The following is a 21590-nucleotide window of genomic DNA, read 5'->3' as shown; positions in this document are numbered from 1 at the left end:
GAGGAGGGGAGGGAAAAGGCTTGCCGCATTGACTGGCATTCTGTGCTTTTTGAAACCCCAAATTCCTTGATATAAAGTTGAAATTCTATTACAGATCCCATATTTAATGACTGAAATAAAAATAAAAGAAACCCAAGGATCTTATGTTGAGATGTATGATGTTTACTCTGGATAAATACAGTATAGTATATGTGTATGTGGGGCCCCCATCCTTGAAATACTTACCCACGTGTTTAACTTTACTACAGTGAGTAGACACGTGTGTAAGTGTTTGCAAGATCGGGGCCTAGGTGAGTAGGCTGCTTTGAGAGAGAAGCTGTCTGCAGGGGCTTGGTCCCTGGCAGCCTGTGTCTGCTTCTGGAAGTCCTAGGTCAGACTCGCTGACTCCTACAGGGATTCTTCAGCTGGTGCATTTACAACGCCCTACAGCCAAACTTTCAGGTGCCTTAATAACTTCTTCCTCATTCGCTTTCTCTTGCACAACTCAAACATGTAGCCATCCCATTCCCCTTTCCCTTTTTAAATTATGGAGAAGACGCTCTGTTTAAACCCCGTTGTTTAGAGCTTGATCCTGCTCCCACGGAAAGAATCCGATTCATTTTGAGAACAGGATCAGGCCCTAAGCAGCTGAACTTGCAGGCAGCAGAAGCACAGTCACACTGTGACTTTAGCTTTGAAAAGCTATTTACAAAAGAGATATTGTCTTTTAAAATCTCTTTAACCCCAGTTCTCCTGGTATGTTAACAGAAACCTGTAAGGTATGCTCTTTTTCTCGCTCCCTTATTTCGTGATCTGTTTGGTAATCTCCAGTGAATGTGAAGCATATGCTTCCCAAACAGAGCGTGTCACATTGTGTTAACATGACCAATGTTACATCTTTCAAGAAGAGAGCATCACAGCTAGAACTGTATACTAAGATGCGGGGTGTGTACACACTCAAATGGGTGTGTGCGCCTATATTCGCAACCCTCTCCCCATTTATTTGCGATTTCTGTGCAGAAGATATGAGCTATACACACGTGCGTACACTTCTGTGTATCTAACGCATATACTCCCTTCCAATACCGTATACATAATAGATGCACATATACTGCACACATAACATATTGCGCATACACGCACTTCTCCATATGTAATGCACAAACGCAGTACAGCGCATATGTTGTCTCACGGATTTTTACATACTGTGCACACATGCTCTCCCCTGTGATATGCACACATGTGCATTCGCAGAGTTACACACACACAACCTTGTCTCTCAGCCCCTCTTTTCTGCTGGATCTGCTGCTCCAGAGCAGGAAAGTGTGCGAAACTGCAACTGAGTGGCGTTGTTGCGCCGGCAGCGGAGGCTCTGTCCCCTGCACAGAGAGTGAGAGCGGAGCTGGAGAAGCAGCTGGAAAATGCCCAGAAATACTTTCACAGCGGTCAAGCTCGGAGCTCCCTGACTCTTCCCTCTCCCTCCCGCCCCAGCCCTGCTCGCCCCATGGCCTGGCACCCAGCTTAATCTGGCCCGTGCTGGGTGCGGGTGTCACACCTGCCGGGCGATGCCAATGGCCGGGCTGCCCGGCGGGGCTGAGCGGCTCTCTCCCCCCGCCGCCGCCGGCCGCCTGTCTCTGCGCTGGGCATGTCTGTGGAGCCGGCGGAGCCCGGGCTCTCTCCGCTCCTCGGCTTGTGGACGGCGGCCGCCGCAGCAGCCGTGCTAGCGAGCAACCTGCACTAGGACTGCGCCGAGGAGCGGGAGCCCGCGATGCTTCGGCCTCAGTACTTTTCCTTAGCCTGTCTGGGTAATCAGGGCCATTGCCGCCGCTAGACACACCACACACGCCAGCCCCGGCACGGGGAAAAGTAAGGGAGAGAGGGGGGGAAAACCCCAGGAAGATGGCGCCCACCAAGCCAAGCTTTCAGCAGGATCCTTCCCGGCGAGAACGGTAACACTTTCTCTTTATTGAACCTGCAGCAGCAGCGCTGCCGCCGCTGCCTTGGGTCTGGCTTGGCTGCCATGCCGGGGAATGGTGGGAGGAGGAGGACTCTGCCTGCAGATACCCGCTCGCCCTGTCAGGTAGTGCGGGGAGTTTCTCGCCTATTGCATATTGTCTGCACACACACACACACACTCACACACGCGCGCGCGCTGCGAGCCTCCCCGCTGCACCCGCCGCCAGTCTCAGATCAGTGGCACCTCCCCAGCTTGCAGGAGCGGATGTTTGGCAGGGCGCGTTGACGAGAGAGAGAGAGACAGAGGGAGGAGGGGTGTATGTGGTGGTGGTGGGGATCCCCGGGGCGGCCCCTTTCGGGTCTCCAGTCTCCGCGGAGGGGAGGTGGGGTGACCGGGGGATGAGGAGCTTGCACCAGGCCCGGAACGTCTTGCTGAGGGGCCGTCCCTGTTTGTGCAGTTCAAGTGCAGCTAGGCCGAAACTAGGGAAGAGCTGTTTGCTCTTCGCAGCAAGCTGTGCATTCGGGCAAGTTTGTCCAAAGCGTTACAGTAATTGCAGAATAATGTACACTGCCCCCCGCCCTTGGCGTCCTTGGTGGTGGAAACACAACAGGCTGTTTGGAATAGTTGATACTTATTGCACTGTGGAGTTGGTTAAAACGCAGCAGAGTTTGTATACAAAATATCTACAAGGACTGTAAACTGCTGTTATTCTTAGAATTCAGACTGGATGGTGCTTCCCCTCCTTTGCTTCTAATCCATCAGTCTCGCCCCTTATACTTTTGTTTGGGATTCTGTTTGCTGTTAATTAACTGTTGCTGACATGAATTGGCCCTAGCAGATTTGTTCTTAGTAAAATGACTCTTTCTAGAAGCGATCAGTAGGAAGCGGTTGACAAGTTCATGTGATGTGACTTTGTGATTCTTACAAAAGTATTCAAAGATCCATTTCACTAAGATATATCTCCAACAGGAGGGCAGCCAAAGGTTTTTTTTTTTGGTTTTTTGTTTTGGTTTGTTTTTGTGTGGTTTCCTCAGCATTATCAGTGAGTTTGGGATGAGTGGGAGGGTGAGGAAGGTGCCTGGTTGGTAGTAAAATGGAAATTAACACTTAGCTTTTAAAAGTGATTGGGTCACATTGTCAGATTTATATTTTACAAGTTGATCTGAGAAATATTTACATAAAATGAGTTGTGGTCAAACAGTTTTTATTTCACACTTTTAATTTAAAACATGTCTTTTTAAAATGTGATGGTAAACATATCACAGTGTATGTTTTAAAAAATAAATGCAGATTTGATAGAAGTAATGGTGGAGTAAGTTACTGAGTATTGCAAAATCTTGGAAAACTGTATTTTCCTATTCATAAGTAAAGTATTTATATAGCTGTGCTTGAAGCATAGCAATAACTATTGCACTTGGACAATGTAGTCAAAGACATATGGAGCTGAATTTGAATATAGGTGTAATGTGCACCTCTGTTAAAAATCCAGAAATTAAAGGTCTGATTTATAGTTTAGCTTCTCTTTAGCGATAAACGTTCAAAATTTTCTTCCAGTGGCTACATAGGTATTTTTACCGTCTTAATAGTGCCTTTAGTAGCATGCTTTTTTCTTTTTCTATAAAGTTCTTCATTTGCAAGGAAAACAACAATGTATAAATATCATTTGTTTTTCTAATATACAATTTTGCTGTCTTCTTTCTGATCCTGGTACTATATTAGTAATAAATGTATTTGCCAGGACAGCTTCAGTAATCTCTCCAGCAGAAGCATATTTGTGTGCCATTTTGGGAATTTCTCTGAGATAGGAATCTTGAAGATAGAATTAATTTCTAGGGGAAACTTCATAGCCTGTGCATGAGTGCTTTCTTTATCACCTGTCTCCATTTGGCATTCGGAGAAGGTAAATCAAAGTGCGCAATTTGTTATTCTGCTCCACTTGAGAGCTGAACTAAATAACACTTGGTCTGAAATTCTGATTGAAGTTGTAGGAGGATATACTGTATTTAATTTAATGTCCTTTAATAGCATCTTCTTGTTCAGCTCTGATGCTGTCATTTTAAAGGTTGGATCAGCGTAGTTTTACCCTGTAGGGAGTGGGAGGAGTAATCATTTCAGAGGAACAAGTAGCCTAAACTCCTAGAAAGCTAATAGCCACAAACTTGGCCTAGTGTCCAGACAGTTTTGTGCCCTGAGGGTTTGCTTGGTTATCACTGTTTACAATGCTCTGAACACTTTAAGTATAAATATTACCTGTGTAAGTTGATTTGTTTTTATATGGGAAATTATATATAATACTATGTGGTGTTTGGAAAAAGTTTTGGAAAAAAGATAAATATACACTAATGTGCATTTTCTTAAAACTTATTTGATGTTTCACTACATTCTTGGATGTAACTGTTTATTTAAGCCTACTTTGTAAATCTCCTCTGAGTTGTATATTGTAAGTGATTTGAAAAATGGCTCTGCAATAACTATTTTCTTAGATACTTCTTAAATAAACTAGTTATCAAAAATTAGACCCATGAGAGTAAACAGTCTATATATTTGTTCTTCATTTATACAATATTTAGATGGAATGTGTTAGAATACTGTAAACAACAGGATAATGGTTTTAAATGTATTCCAAAAATGATATATGCTACCTACCATTAAGTATTAATACTACTTGAATAATTTTAAAACTTTATTTTACCTGTTTAGATTGTGAAGTTATGCACTTAAGCTTATTTGATTTTCTTTTAAACTCTGGTAGGCTGCAAATTATACCATTACCGTACCAGCCTAGGATCTTTCAATTGTGTGGATATATATCCAAGGTGATTAAATAGAAGTGTCATGCATATGGTATGCCAGTGCAGATTTGTAAAGCATATCGCAGTATCCCAGTTATGTTGGTTTAAAGTAAAGAAAAAAAATCCCATCATTTTTGTATTTCTTTCTAGAGTATAAGCTTAAACACAACAGTGATAAATGATGATATGCATTGTCTTACACTTGCTTTTATATAAATAGCTCCAGAAGATTGCTTAAATGATAATCGAAAATATGAAATAGGGTGGCCTTCATATCACAAGGCCAAGGGTCTACAAATGGAAAAACTGAAATAATGAAATATTTCCAAGGCAACAGACTGTCAACAAGAACAGTAATGCATGGGCATATCATAGAGCTACCAGAGAGGATATTAGATCTTATAGCTCTAGAGCCAGGAGTTATAATGACCTTTATTAAATAGAGCCCTCCCACATTACAACAATCTTTCTGATTTCTGATTTATGGTTTAGCAGTCATACTACTATTCATAATTTGAAATAATCTCCCACCATATTTGATTTGCTGCATTTCCTCCCCACTGGAATCATATATTATTTAAGGCTTATGTGAAAGTATTGATCAACAAAAGTTATATTACGTATTTTCAGTAACTAATTGGATTCTGAATAACAGGATTTTGTCTGCTGCATTGTTTCTTACATTGTTTTCCAGCATAATTTTTTTCTTACTGGAAGTAACAGGCATTTAACTTGTTTTATACCAAACTAATGGTGATATGTAGAGATATTATTTTTATACTGGATAAGTATAGCGTTGCTTCTTAGGTCCAGTAAGTTAACATTCATAACCAAAGTTAGCACATTAAAATTAGCAGTATACTGCAACACCCAGAAGTATGGTTATTTTTAAGGGAACGTCAGGATACATCATGAACATCAACCTCCCCATTCTTCTTCTCAGCACTTGAATTTCAGAGTGTAATGTATTGGCAGTTTCAAATTGCATTTGGTTCGAAACTTGACATACAAGTTGCTAGCCAGATGTGAAATTCACTGCAAAAAATTATGTAAAACAGTTGTTGCAAAGTGACACAGACAATTTTTATCATTCCAGCCACTTGTTTTACCAATATTTCGGCTAAAAGGTATCTTTATTTAAAAAAATAATTTGTTTCATACATCTTTTTTTTTGATAGTCATTCATTTATGGGAGAAATGTGTACTGAGATTTTTGAATGTCGGAAACTGAGCATGCCGACTAACTAGTAATTTTCATAACATTTTGGGTTTGATCCTGCTCCTGCTGAAGTCAGTGGGAGCTCTGATATTGACTTAGTGGCTGCAGGATCAAGCCCCTGTACTGAATGTAGCTGAATTTCATTTTATATGCATTAAGTAAGTGATTTGGGGAGTTCAGTGTAACTGGACCGATCCTGAAAGTGGATCTAATGTGACCAATTCTTACATATGCAAATAGGCCCATTGAAGTAATTTCCTGTTAAAGTCAATAGAGCTACTGCTTACAGGTGTAAGAGTTACTCATGTGAGGTAAGGTTTCAGAATCTGTCCTATAGTGGTTTCAGAAGTAATTTCATTGAAACTTGGCACACAATTTGCCAGCCTGGAATTCTTTTTTAAACTGAAAGATACATTTTTGAATGTATTTAGCCAAGACATTTCTTTCTCAGTGCTGCTTTAAAAAAACACAACTTTGAAATTAGTTCATTGCTGCCAAAGTGTTTTTGACATTTAGAATACATGTTTTGAAATGGCATTAATAAGTGTATTTTTCATAATAGCTGGTATCTTTCCGTGTAATATGTACAAGACTTCTGCAAGTTATCTTTGCCATGCAAAGTCCTAATATGTCAGTGAGGTGCTTGTACTGTTGGTTTTAACAGAACTTCACATAATAAGAATAATTTGTTATAATATTACATATGAAGATGCAGCATAGTAGGAATAAAATGGTTGCTGGTGTCTTATATGACTAGAGCATTGTTCTGTGACCAGCTTGAGCTGTAGTTTCGCAATACACCAACTCCCAGTGAAATGAATAGGACTCTTGTGCCACTGATTTCAAAGGACTTTAAGTAGTAAAAATATTCATAAATATTGTATAATGTAGTGGAACATTACGTAGAAAAATATGGTGTGGTAAGAACAGGACTATGTTTGCAACCGTGTCTTGGAAGAGCTATATTCTGTCTTTGGAAATGTACATTCAAATTATATTTTCATTTAAAAAAAAAAAGAAAAACCAAAGGAAAGAAAATACTATAGAAAGCCAAAAGGAAAAATACATTTTTTATATTTAATACTGTAGGCCTGATTTTGTTCCCACTGAGGGTAATGGTAAAACTCTCATGGACTTGATTAAGGGAACAATTGGGCTGTGTATCGTCAACCACAAAAGAACAAGGAAATTCTGAAATGAAAATGGAGTAGTTCTCTGTCACAAGGGCTTCCAAGAAAATAGCAGTGTCAATCTGGTGGGCCTAAATACTGGAGCTTATGTAGTTTCTGATCCTGTATTCCTTACACAGGCAAAATTTAGAATCACATTGAAGTACGGATGATCTTACATAACTTCATATGAGGACAAATTGATAAATGACTCATTAAAAGAGTAGGTTTGACCCTTGAGTTGAAGAAGCTCCTTTTCATGGTAGACTTTTCATTTTCAGTGCTGAATTTTCTTATTTTTGAATGTTGAAATTATACTCCTGGAGTTTGTGCTGTCCTCTCTCTGCTCTGGGAACGCCTGTTGATGTCATGTTACAACTGAGCAACACTTAATAATACTTAGCATTTCTGTGGAGATTTTCTTCTGCAGAGCTCAGAGTGCTTTAAAAGGGGCATATGCATTATTATGTCCATTTTACAGATTGATAAACTAAGACATAAAAATCATGAGAATTGGCAGAGCTCATACATCAATGCTAGAACTGGGAATAAAATCCAGGGTTTCTGACTCCAAGTCTGGTTTCCTATCCCTGGATCACACTGCTTCCTTAGGGAGCTTGGGGCTTTGTACTCCTTATACAGGCAAAATTCTCATTGAAAGAAATTGCTTTGATAGAACAGCTAATTGTATTTTTTATTTCTTATGGAAATCAACATTTTCATCATATCTGTTAATTTCATTTGTAGTAATGGTTCAATCCTATGTTAAATAATTAAAGTGAAAGAGTATTGTTTCATTAAAGTCAGTGATCATAGGTTTATATGTGTATATTATCAATGTTCAGGATACAGTTTAAATAGTATGCATATGCCTAACTCCCTGGGGTTGGGATTTTCCAATGAGCCTAAGGGACTTGGGCACCCATCGCCCATTCAGTTGCAGTGGAGTTGGGTGCCTAAACACCTTAGGCTCATTTGAAAATCCCAGCCTGGAAGTTTAGTCTGACTAAGGAATATGGAATTGGGTTCATTAAATGTTTGGCTATCATGTTTTTAAACTTAGTTGTATAGAATAATACTGGTTTTGGGTTGTCATTTTGGATTAAATTACAAAAGTGCATATTTGGCTTGTGATAATGCTCACATATATTATACATTATATAAACTGGGTGGGGGGTTGCTTTGTTTGTTGTCTTCCTTAGCTATCACATTGGCGAGATGGAAGCATTTGCCAATTCAAAGTTTAGTTCATTTGAGTAGTAGATTTAGATGTGCATGATGTCCTCAGACTTGTCCTTTTTAGACTGTGGTCCATTTAGCAAAACAATAATTTGCAAAGTTTTGGAAGGACTGGCAACTCTGTTTAGGGGAGAATAGAGACTGAGTACCTTACGGTGAGGAAAAAAACCTCTTCTAGGTAGGCAGATTCTGTAGGTCAAGGTTAAGGTCCGGAGAAAGGGCTGAATGACCAAGTCTTTCAAGTGCTATCTTTGGGATAAAAAAAAAAGGACTTATTGCTACTGCTGCTTATCCGGTAGCCTTCATAACTGCAAAGTGTTCATATTTGTCAAAGCATCATTGGATATAGAATTGATACACTTGCTTCAACACTTGTTCCATTGACAAGAGTTTCTGGAAAAAATAAAAAAAATAAAAGAATCCTGTTTTTATTGGTAGGTAACTAGTAAAAAGTACTGAAGAGAAACAGATGCTTAGGGCAGCCTTATTAATTCATTGTTTTTGAGTCACTGCTCTGATTTACTATAAAACTTGTATTTCTTCTGAAAAATAAAAAGTACAGCAATTTTTTCAATGGCTGAATGAGCTAGATAAATACGACTCAAGTATCAGTGTTTGAAGGATCCAAGTATTTGACTAAAGTATCTTAATTAATTGGATGTTCACTTTAATAGTTCGGTTTCCTGTTTATAGGCAGTATTCTGTGAGGAGAGCATACATTTGATATGTAAATGATGTATAGTGTTGAAGAGGACCAATTTTACTAAAGTTGTATTTTTACTAAACAACTGTTTCATGTTAAAAAACAAAAATAAACTGAATTGACAGTACATATCTCAAATGAGACTCGTGGAAAAGGTATAATGGTGCTTGGATCTTTTAAACATAAATTTGGTTCCTTTTTTGCAGTGACACTGACTTTGCTCTTAATTTTATTTTATTTTATTTTTTTGTTAACAAAACCTAATTTCCTCTTCTACCGAGTTGTCATTTGGAAACCCTTATTCCATGCATTCTAGCACCAGTTCACTCAGAATGTCATTTTATGTTTTTGCACCACTTCTCAAGACCCGAGCTTCAGTTAAAAGGATAGAGTAAACACTAAATCCAAAATAGAAGAGTGACTTGACACACTAGTTATATATCTTTGGGATCTTTTTTATAACATACAGTATTTAGGTTATATGTACTCTTCCACAACTTTCTAAGAAATCATGGATGGATATTGCCTTTTTACTTGTTTAATTATTTTGTAATATTACTGGAAAAAGTATTTCAACTCCAACTCAGGACTTAATTTTTTGTGAGGAGATTATCATGTTTTATACTGTTTGTTTGTTGCAAATAGGAAGAAAATAATCTTTATGGGGAAAAGTGGCTAACTATGTTCTCCTTTCCAAGTAAAATGGAGCATTTGACAGTTAGTACTCTTCTATATTTGCTATGATACTTATGGTGGGAAAACTTTTTATGTAATTCTACAGTGATGTATACAATTATAGTATACTGTATGCACATATATAGTATATTACATACGCTATATATATATATTTGCTTGAAAGGAAATAATGTTATATGGTGGTCTTCAGCATGCTATAAATGTCTTATTTTAGATAAAGTTAAATTTAAATGTACTGGAATGGTGACTTTTTTAACTAATGCTGTGAGGGAAAAGTAGGATCATCATTTTTTGCACATTTTTATTGTTCTGTGTAAACGTAATTTGTTAATCCTGTGAAATTTGTCATAGATAAATTTGCTTGGATTATCTTGTCACCACCGTATCTGCATTCTTTTGTTCATTGCTTATTCATAATTTAACAGTCTGGCAGTGAGCCTTTTTGGGATGCTCACAAAAGATATATGACCTCTACCAGCTGCTACTATAACCTGCAGAATGCACAGCAAGACATTAGAAACGTGAGGATTCCTCTACTGATTAAAGTGCTCTTCATTTAAACAGTCTGTTCATAGGAATCTCAGGAATCTCTGTGAATAGCAGTTTTGATTTTTCTTTCCTTGCAAAATTAGTTCTAACAGTTTTTTTCCACAGTAAAAAGAAAGCTAATATTGAATCCTAATTTGATGTTATTTTGTTTTCCAGATGGGCTAAAGGAAATTAAATCCTTCATTAGTATTTTATATATAAATTTACATTTATATGTATTTCCTGTAATTTCACTATATGAAAAAATAGTGCCTTTTGTGATAATTTAAGTCTACATCTTCCCACTAAGATTTTTTGGACATATATTGTTATCAGGTACTGATTTACAGAAGAGATGGCGATTTAACCCTGCTTTAGCCTAAGCACTTTGCAGACCATACTATGTAAATACTAAATATTTTACAGTACATGAAAGACATTACATAGACTGTCACTTGAAGTGTAACAACATTTTAGATTTTCATGATTCTCATGTATTAGTTTTGGATATAATTTTTTTCCCAATTTTTATTTTACTTATCTGCACATCAACTTGTGAGTAATGGCTAGTTTTTACCTCCCCTTTTGTGCTGGCACATGATTATAGTTCAAAATAATTCATCACTAATCCATGCAGTATTGGTTCATCTCCATCACTCTGTTTTGTGATTAGACCCTGAGGCCTGTAAGAACATTCTGCTGCATAGTTTTCTATCTTAATTTTCTCTGACTGCAACCCTTATTTTAAATAGTTCTGTAGTCACTACACTCCTCTGCCAATCACTTTATATTCCTCAGAATATATTGATTTCAAGAGGTTACTATTTAGCTGAGGCTGTTTTTCAAGGGTTTATGAAAAATATTTCTGTTTCTCACTGCAGTGGAGTCTTTATACATGGGTTTATAGGTCTCGGTTCAGTTTGTCTGATGATATAAAACTGTTGCTTTTCCGTTCTTCATTCCTTGTTGAGAGCTTAGTTTTTTGGCTGTACATATTTATATAGTAAGGTGAATCAGGAAGTGCAGTATCTTCAAAAGAAATACCATTTCTTTAAGAAACAGGTCATAGCAGCATAATAATTAAAGACTTGACATGTCTCTCAAAATATTTTTAATCAGTACTGGTGTAAAATAAAGTCCTTTGTGGAACATATAGGGCCTGACCCTGCTATGTTTTACTCAAGTGATCAGTCCTGTTGAAGTCAGTGTTGCAGAGTTGAGCGCCTATGGTATAATCATAACATACGTTGATAAGTTTTGAATGTAATATTTCCAGATTATGAAGCAAATCCATCATTTTATTTCACATCAAATACTTCCAATTTTAAGAAAGGTCATCTAAAAGATTTTTTAAAGACTTTATTTCAGCATTGAGTAGTTCTGTGTTCCCTTTAATAATTACTTTCATCTCATTGTAGCCGTGTGTTTGAAAGTGTAGGTCAATAAGGATGATCGCATTCAGAATTTCATGATCTGTGTAGTGGAACAAATTGAAAGCAAAGCCTGTATCAATCACTGTGAAGGGAGGGTTAATTGTTACTGCTTCTCAAGCCTCTGGACAGATAAACCGGTAATGAAATACTTATTGCTCTGATATGTGAATGCTAAAGGATGAAACAATGGAAACAGAATCAGTCTTCAAAGATAACCTAAAAAAAAGGGTGGGGGAGGGGGAAAAGAAAAAAGAATAAGCTTGACTAAAGTAAAAGACTGTATATGCTTTGTATTAACTTTTGAAAAAGTGATATTGTTTTCATCTAATACAGCCTTCTAGTAATGATTTAACACCACAGGTTTTTTCAGTTTTTTTCTAAAGCCAAAACAAAATATGAATTTGTAAGATGATGATAGGCTAACAATTTACATAAAGTCTGGACCTTAAGTAAATGTTAAGTTTCTATGCCTTAAGTGTTTTCTTTTTTCTTTGTTTTTCATTTCTGGTACTTTAAATGCTTTTTTTTTCTTATTTAAAAGCACAGCTGTATTTACTAAACCCACTGTGTTTTGTTTTCTTGTGAAGGCATTTTAAAGCTTTTTGTGTACAGCCAACCAGGATCCTAAAGGAGTGTTTAAAGATAGAAACAACAAAATAAAAATGAGTGCAGCAAACAAATTATGATATTATAGTAAATATTTAACTATTTCTAGAATGTGAATGTAGCATTTTAAACATCTGTTAGTTACTTATATGTTGAAATATATGCAAAAATATTTAGCCAAATTGAAGTCTTAGGCCCATGACAATCATCTCAACACAGTGGGTAGTTCTGAAAATTAATGAGAATGATAATACTGTAAAGACTGTTCCAGAGTTTGCCCAAATTCATTATCTAAGACTCTTGTTAAGAACATCTCAAAGAATTTTAACCAGGAAAATATATTAATGGTTCAAAAGCATTTTTCAAAACGCTGATTTATAAAAGTATAATGGAATTATATATGCAAGAGCTATAGTTAGAAACACAAATAACACAGCAGTAGGACATTATGAAGGCATATTTTCCAGTAGCTAGAGTACTTGGCTTGATTTCATCCATAGGTGTCAACTTTCTTTATTGATTTCTATTTTGGGGATGAGGGAGAGAATGAAAAAGGGAAGGAGACTTACAAAAATGTATTTCTAACTCCTTGTTAGCAACTTAATGAGGCCTATGTCTGTAGAAGATCTAAAAAAAGTTGTAAATTTAAAATCTTAGTTCTGATGTAAACATCTTTTAGACGATCAAAAAGCACTTTTAGGAGAAAAGGTGATTAGACTCACATCTTTAGATTTCTTTTCAGAATGTTAAGAATTTCCTGTTGCCCATTTCCTGATGGGATTGGTGCAGCTGTGTATCATATGGAATGAAAGAGGAATCGAGTGCCCTTCTTTGTTTAATGGAAGTCCCCGCATATATTTTTTTTAATACAACAGTAATATTAATGATCTACATGACATACTCCCTGTGGGAATTGTAATAGTTAAATTAGTATTTCCAAGTGACACAAAGTTTTAGAAAAAATACACTAATATTCATTAGCTATTAGTTAAAAGGTAATGTATTCTCTGTGCAGCAAAATATGATAGAATACTTAAGTCAACAGTTGTCTGTATTGGAAGGTGAATTCACTATTCTTATTTGCTTTTTTCATAAATCATTGCATTATGATAGTAACCAGTATATGTGATAGTGTATGTATACATCGCCAGTTAGTAGATACATATATAAAATAAAATTATTAAGATATAATTGTTAGTTAGAAAACCAAAACAATATATAGAATTTCTTTATCACTTTGAATTCAATTCTGTCCTTGTCACACATACTTGCCTTAATTTTTGTGGGAGAGATGAATACAAAATAAAAAGGGAAAGACCCCCAAATATGCTTTATTTAAATGAAGATATAATAATTTGGGTCCAGACTGTCCTCTCCCATGGTTATAAGCAAAAGGGAATATGGACAGAGCTCATGAATTCTGGGAGGTTAACTTAATGAAATTTCCAAGTAATCTCCCTCTCAGAAGATAGAAGATTTTGTAGAGGTAGGGAACATGGCCACCCAATCCTACCCAGTTGATCCTGGGAATCTGCAGGAAAAGGGAGCCCCCATTCCATAGAAGCAAGAAGATGGTCACTCTTCCCGTGGCATTATTGCTGTTGCATGAGTCTTTAGTTGAGTCTTCACAAGGTTGTGAAGTAGCAGCTGGTCGGGGTTCCAGTGAGATTTACTCTTGCTTCAATCAGCTTATGCTTCTGATCAGAGGGCTATATGTTTTCCATTGGTTGTGTGGTATGAATTGAAAATCATGCAGCAAGATAATATGCAAAGGCAAATATGAGAAGGCCAAGCACAGAGAAACACTGCCGTTTGGTATCGTACCATCCTGCTTTATAGTTAAAACATCTGCAGTTCACAACAGAAATACAAACTGAATTGCAGTATACTGCATTGAAAAGGTGCTGTGGCTATTTGGAAAGCGGGAGAAGCAGAGAGATAAACACTATGTTGTATAATCCCATAGGAAAGTGGTGTAACTGCTGGCTATACTAATTTACACAAAGCAACCTGTGTACCTCAGTTCACTTATGAACATTTCTGGACGTTCAAGATACCTACATGAACCATTTGCCAATACTTTCCCGTGTGTGTGGTTAATGCCAAGGGACTGAAGAAGGTTACCTGCAGAGGTGCAGTTGGGATCCTGCCTCCACCTTCAGTAGGGCTTCAGGTTGAGGAGCATTCTTCAGCAGCTTCCGTGTCAGCAAAAATGGCTTCAATGTGGAACAATACAGAGGATATAAAAAGTATTGAGCTATTTTACATGGGGATCTGAGAAGATTAAGTTCCATAGCTTAGTACAGTGCTTTTTGATGTACCTTTTGCCTCATGTTGAATCCCTCTGTTCTGAGATGTGTAAGGAAGAGGTTGATTATAGCTTGTTGTTATCTATATTGTGATAATGCCCAAAGGCTCCATTCGGGATTGGGGACCCAAGTGCGAGGCAGAGTACAAGCTCTAGAAAGAGTTCCTGCCTTGAAGAGCTTACAGTCATTATACCGCTATAGAGTATTTTACTTGTTGACAAACGTCTTTTTACCATGTTGATTAATTTAATTTGAAATGCATATTTCGAAGTCTTGTTTTCACCATCAAATAAGATACATTTTAAACAGCTTAAATTTAATAAAGACGCAATGTTTCTATGTAATTTTTCTTGGTGAAACCTCATTGATATAAAACTAACTTCAATGATGCCTTGAACCTATCAATGGAAGTGGTAACATATATTAGATTTTAAACTGAAATACAATATATTTGGCTTACCATAGTAGTAAACAAAAACAGCTAACAATGGTAAAGATACATAAGTTTGTTGCAGGAAGTTTACTGAATGAACAGAAGAATTCTAGGAATGTCTTGCACCTAGAGGCAACACTTGATAGAAAGAGGTTAACAGCATAAAATATGATTGAGAGACAGGCGCTTCAGGCACTAATTGCTGAAATTTGTGTGTGCTCTTTACATTTGCAGTAGAAGAATTTTCTGTGGCGAGAAGTACAACAAAAATAAATAAAATCTGTAGTTTTCAGATTCACAACTCTTCAAAATCAGTATGTGCCAATTTCCCAGCCTTAGTCAGAAATTTCATTAGTGAGCCTAGTTTAGAAAAAGGAGCAGTATCAAAATGTTGTATCTTGTTGAGTGCTCAGTGAGTCAGGAACATTGCATTGTAAACAAATAGTGGTCAACACAACTAATTTACAATGGGCAAAAAATATAAAAGGGTCCAGCTGGGCACTGTTGAACTCTGTTGGAATTTTGTCATTGATTTAAAAGGAAACAGGATCTGACCCTGAGTATAGTTTATTTCTTTTGTCATATGTACTGTAACATTAATCCCTGTATTGTTCCTACGTATATGGCACATAGTATGAAGGAGTTAGCCACTTCTCATGCAAGTGTAACTTCCACTAATGACAGTGATAGGGCAGCATGTGTGTAAATGGAACTCCGGAACTTACAGAATTAAGAATGCAATTTATGTATTACAAGTGTTTGTGCCAAAATCTGCTCTGTGACATCAATGGAATTACTCCAGATTTGTATAGGTGTAAATGAGGGTAGAATTTGACCCACTTCATAGATTTTTTTAGCCTGAAACAACCCCTTCTGTGGTGGTTGGTTTAGGGCAAAGGACTTCTTTGTGTGGAATGGAGATTGGTTGCAGAACACTATCTCTTGCAAGGCTGGCAAGCATTCATGATTAAGTATTTTTTTCCAGCAGCCCCTGAAACAGGAGGAGAAGTAGGATTGAGATTTGTAGGATGGAAATCCCAGGATATGGAGATGAAACTGTCCCCTGGTTTGGTTTGATCAGATCTCCTGGAGACCCAGGAGGAGGAACTAGGCTGGATATTTGGCAAAATGATCTAGTAATGTTAGTTTCTGCACCATCGGTCTGAGTGAGATGAGTGCAATTCAAAAGACTGAGGGAGCTCTCTTGGGAGGTGGTGTGAATGGATCCTAAATTACCTCATATGTGGAGGGGGAGGAAAATGAACAATTTGTTGCTGGGTTTGAATGCGTATTGTGTGCTCAGCTGCAAGATGAACAGACTATTTATTTAACACCCCTGCTGGTACGTAAGGCATTGGTGCCTGTCCATGCTGTAAACAAGGACTTGGTGAATAATTATGCAGAAGTGAAAACAGCTCTCCAGTAGAATAGAGGGATACAGGGTTCCTGGCAGCTGAGCAACACCAGGCAAAACAACAACCATAGCTGACTGATTTGGTAAGTCTTTGATTGTGGCCAGAGCAGAAGACTAGGGATGAGATCCTCAATATGGTGATCTAATAATTGGTTTCTGGCCATATGAGGATGGAATCCAATTTTAGATACAACAGTAGGAACAAAAATCTAGGGCAGATGTGTTGAATCTGGTTCTTTTTAGATGTTGGGAGCACCACAGGTACTAAGACTGTAGAGTGAGACAGAAAGCTATCAGACGATGAGCACTTGAGTCCAATTGTCTTCTGGAGTTAGGATATATCAGGAGATTACTGATATAGAGTTCAGTTTTATGTCCAATATTATGCAACAGCTATATTGGGAAATAGGGTGTTGTATTTATTCCTCTTATACCTATCATCCACAAACTAAAGACTTTGTGGACAGATTTAATCAAAAGCTGAAACATGGTACAGATATTGCCCATAAGGATATGCCATGGCCATCAACAAGTCTCTTGCCATTTGAGCATTTTTTATGGCTAAACTGGGGATCTCTAGACCCAAGAAGTTGAACCCAAACCGCTGGAAATCGTGGTTAGTTATATATTTCAAACGAGAGGCTGACTGGCAGAATTGAGAGTTTCTCAAAGAGGCCCAGGAAAACTGGAGGCATAACTATTAGCCAAAAATATGACAGTTTACATCAGGGCAAAAGTTTTTTGCTTCTTTTACTTTCCCAAGAGAATAAACTTCTGGGAAGATAGCAAGACCCTGCATGTTAAGTGTGGAGAAGAGATAGTTCAGTGGTTTGAGCATTGATCTTCTAAACCCAGGGTTGTGAGTTCAGCCCTTGAGGGGGCCACTTAGGGATCTGGGGCAAAATCAGTACTTGGTCCTGCTAGTGAAGGTAGAGGGCTAGACTCAATGATCTTTCAGGGTCCCTTCCAGTTTTATGAGATAGGTATATCTCCATATAAAGGCTAGAGTCATAAGAGTTAGCTATGTCTGATAGAAACTCACCAAGAAATGTGGAATGCCTATGTGCTTTTGAAAATGAAGAGAATTTAGCACTGAATGCTAGGAAAAACCTGATTATAGAGACAGTTCCAAATGATGTGACAATATGGAGATTTACTTGTGCTCAGGTATCATGGTATACCTGGTAGGAATAAATGTTGTGAAAGTCTGATTAGGAGAACGAAACCCATTCTAGAAAATCTACCACTAGGAGCCAAGAAACAAGTTTATGGAAAGTTTATTGCATACTTTCCAGCAATTCTTTAAAAATTAATAAAATAGAACAAATGAAATAATGGGTGGATGGATGATTATAAACAGGACCTTACAGATATAAAAAAGGTATATCTATGACTGTTTTGCACTTCAAAGCTTGGATTTTTCAATCAGATTTATGGCTTGAGTAGATGCCTGGGGAGTTGGCTTGAGAGCAATAGGAAAAGGAAGGAAGATGATACCTGGTGGTCTGTAGGGGCAGATAGCTTTTTCCGAGAGACACCAGATATGCCACTTCTGAGAGAATGCTCAACTATCAGATGACAACGCAGAGTCTCAAATGTTATTTATGAAGGAGACATTTTGTTCTCGAAATGGAGCATGAAGGATTACAATGGCTGCAGAACATGAAGGATTACAACTGTCTTATAACTAGGTGGTACCTTATACTGCAGCCGTATGATTTCACTATTTAACATAAAGCAGGGCATAAAATTTGCAGACATTTTTGTCCCTGTTTCTGTTCTTAAAGAAGGAGGTGTGTGTGTGTGTGTGTGTGTGTGTGTGTGTGTGTGTGTGTGTGTGTGTGTGTGTGTGTGTTAGGTGAGAGAAGGAATAAATATACAGGGCAAATTTCCTTACCAAATATGGAAAGGGTCATGACAAAGAATAAGTCAATGCTTAATCATGATCTGGACTTCTCCATTTGTGTTATGTTAGAGATCCAAACTGGATCTCTGAGGTAAGTGTAGGTCAGAATTCCCTTTTCCTCAGCTGAGGTTGACCAACTTCGTGCAGGGGGAAGATCAGGAAGTACTCCCTGCAAATTTACTTCTCTAATCTGTAAAAGCGGCAAAGAGTTCTCTGGCACCTTATAGACTAACAAACATATTGGAGCAGGAGCTTTTGTGGGTGAATGCCCACTTCGTCGGATGTGTGCATTGGGTGTTCACTCACAAAAGCTCATGTTCCAATACGTCTGTTAGTCTATAAGGTGCCACAGAACTCTTTGCCACTTTTACAGCTCCAGACTAATACGGCTACCCCTCTGATACTTCTCTAATTTGATGGGTAGACTCAGAGCATGAGTGCAGAGCAAGGTAGCTCTGTGGCACAGAGGAAAGGACTGCATGCCACTTGAAGTTAACTAAGCCATTCTGATATTTAAGTTGGGCTACGGTGGAGGGAGGCAAAAGATTAGCACTTTTTATGGCAAAGCTTGTTGATAAAAAGGTGGAGTTCAGAGTCCACACGGTATAAACTGCTCTCCCTCCCAGAGCAGTTAAGTGAAGCCAGCGCAGAGGATGAGGCAACAGTTTTAGAGTGATGCTTGGAGGCAGAACCAGAGCAGGCAGAGTCCCTGTGGGATTCAGCTTCCTGGAGTGCTTGCTGGTCTCCAACAACTGATATATTGACAATCTAGGGATGTTGCTTTTTGCTTTGAGAGCTAGTGGATCTCTTAGTCATGTTTGTGTCTTGTGGTGTAATAAATACTTTGGTTTTAATAAAAACCCTTCCATGAGTTGCCTCTTTTATTTTACCACTTCTATATTGGTAGAAGCATCTTGACATTCAGCTGCAGTCAATCCATAGACCCAGTCCTTTATTGGAAAAGAAATATTTCGTGCAATAAAACATGCAACATAGTGGTCTTTTTGTTGTATTTGTGGAAACTTGAGAAATAACCTAAAATAAATGGAGTAGTATTTGATAACTGAGTGAATAATAATTGCGAGAGACAAGGTGGTTGAGGCAGTATCTTTTATTTTATTGGACTAATTGCTGTTGGTGAGAGAGACAAGCTTTCAAGCCACACAAGAGTTTTTTGTTAGGTCTGGGAAACAGACGTGTAGCGAGCGCCCTCTGACCGGAGGGGGCCCTGCAAGGAAGGGGGCCCGTAAAAGTGGCAAAAAAAATGTAAGGTATAACTAGGTAAGTGACATTTATTGACGCTATTGCACAATCCATGTCGGTTTTACTGACAAAACCGTGATGTCATTATGATACATCATAATGCTATTGGCTACATCAGTTGTCTGTCGGTCAGTTTCAAATTTTAGTTGGACTCATTCAAAGAATGTGTATTTGCGTTCATAATGGCTGTTGGCGGATAAATGTTATTAATTTAGTTGTTTAGTTTTTTATCATTTCCAACGCAGAAGCGTGCTTTGTGATGTCTAAGAGAATGTATAAGAGCAGAGCTAGTAAACGAAAGGCAGCAAAAGATGCCGAGAAGGAACTTGAGAAAATTCCAAAGTTGTCAACGTATTTTGCGCTGCAATTCAACGTACAGGTACAGGCACATGAAACGGACAGCGCTAGCAGCGATGAATCGTATCCAGAAGTGCTTCAAGTGAGGTTGATGGTGAAGCCAGTTGTTCTACCAAACAAACTGTGACAGATATTCCAGCTGCTGCCGGGAAAGAAGTATCTGAATCTGAACCACTGACTAGTGATCCAGGAGATTGGCCATCTCTAATATCGGACAGGCAGTGTGTGACATTGTTGCACGTGGCCCACCGCAGCAGAATGAAAGTTATGAATTTCCATTTAACGAGGAAAGACGGAGGTTCACAAGTACTCATTTCTATCGAACCATGGCAAATGGTGAGAAAATAAGATGTTCATGGTTAATGTACTCAGTTCAGAAAGATGCCATTTTTTGTTTTTGTTGTAAATTATTTGGCACTGGCGACATAGCGCTACGTTGTGGAACATCTGCTTGGAAAGCACTGTCAAAAAGACTTCAGCAGCATGAAACAGGCAAAGGTCATCAAGACTGTATGGTGAAATGGTTTGACCTTCGGTCAGGCATAGTAAACCGTATATCTATTGACCAACTCGAATTGCAGGCTTTTCTGAAAGAAAGAGATTTCTGGAGAAATGTTGTCAAACGCATGGTTGATGTCGTTATTTTCTTGTCCAAAAGAAACCTGGCATTTCGAGGAAGTAATGAAAAGCTTGGCGATCCTTCGAATGGCAACTTTTTGGGACTGTTTGAATTGCTTGCAAAGTATGATACTGTCCTCAGTGAACTTTTACAGAGGATTAAGAAGGCAGAGACACATGTTCAGTACCTCAGTCCACAGATCCCAAACGAGCTGATTCAACTTGTTGCCAGTAACATTCAAGAGGCCAACATAGCGCAGCTTAAAAAAGCAAAATATTATTCAGTTATTTTGGACTGTACTCCCGACGTGTCACATGAAGAACAGATGTCTGTGGTGTTACACTTTGTTGAATGCAACGGTGAAGATGGTGTCAATATTCGTGAAGCGTTTGTTGGTTTTCTTAATGTTCATGATACAACTGGCGAGGGCTTATTGGAAGCGTTTCTTGAAAAGGCAAACAATTTAGGAATAGACATTGCTGACATGAGAGGCCAAGCTTATGATAACGGCGCAAATATGAGAGGAAAGAATAAAGGAGTTCAAGCCCGCATGCTAGAAATAAATGACCGTGCCTCGTATGTACCATGTGGAGCTCACACTTGGAATCTTGTGATCTCAGACGTGGCAAAGTCATCGAAATATGCCGTTGACTTTTTCGGTCTGATTAAGAATATACGTTATCTTTTCTTCTTCACCTTCACGTTGGGATATACTTCAAGAACATATGCCAATATCTGTTAAAGGGTTATCGGACACTCGTTGGGAGTCAAGAATTGATGCTGTGAAGCCATTGCGTTATCACCTTGAAGAATTGTGCAATGCTTTGTCATCTTTGCGAGAATATGCGCTTGAAAAGAAAGATGGCAATACAGCAACAGAAGCCGGTGCGCTTTTAGACCATGTTACTACGTGGCCTTTTGTTCTGACTGTGTACACGTGGTACGATATACTATTTCGCGTCAATAAA

The 21590-nt window shown here is 38.2% G+C and overlaps 1 protein-coding gene across 3 annotated transcripts in view; it reads left to right on the top strand.

The window, feature by feature from the left end:
- NPAS3 (neuronal PAS domain protein 3) overlaps nucleotides 1-21590 on the top strand; it is an 858327-nt gene that overhangs the window by 2364 nt on the left and 834373 nt on the right. The window contains exon 1 of one of the 3 annotated variants that reach the window (XM_030559310.1): nucleotides 1437-1928. The exons of the other annotated variants lie outside the window; for them this stretch is intronic. Within the exon in view, the coding sequence (XP_030415170.1) occupies nucleotides 1879-1928 (50 nt within the window). The 5' untranslated portion in view covers nucleotides 1437-1878. Of the gene's footprint in view, nucleotides 1-1436; nucleotides 1929-21590 lie in introns of those variants that run through there. 3 annotated transcript variants of the gene reach the window in all.

The sequence above is a fragment of the Gopherus evgoodei genome, chromosome 4, assembly GCF_007399415.2.
Source record: "Gopherus evgoodei ecotype Sinaloan lineage chromosome 4, rGopEvg1_v1.p, whole genome shotgun sequence".
Classification (NCBI taxonomy): domain Eukaryota; kingdom Metazoa; phylum Chordata; order Testudines; family Testudinidae; genus Gopherus; species Gopherus evgoodei.
Note: the sequence above shows the minus strand (reverse complement) of the source record. Positions and strands in the feature narration are given on the sequence as shown.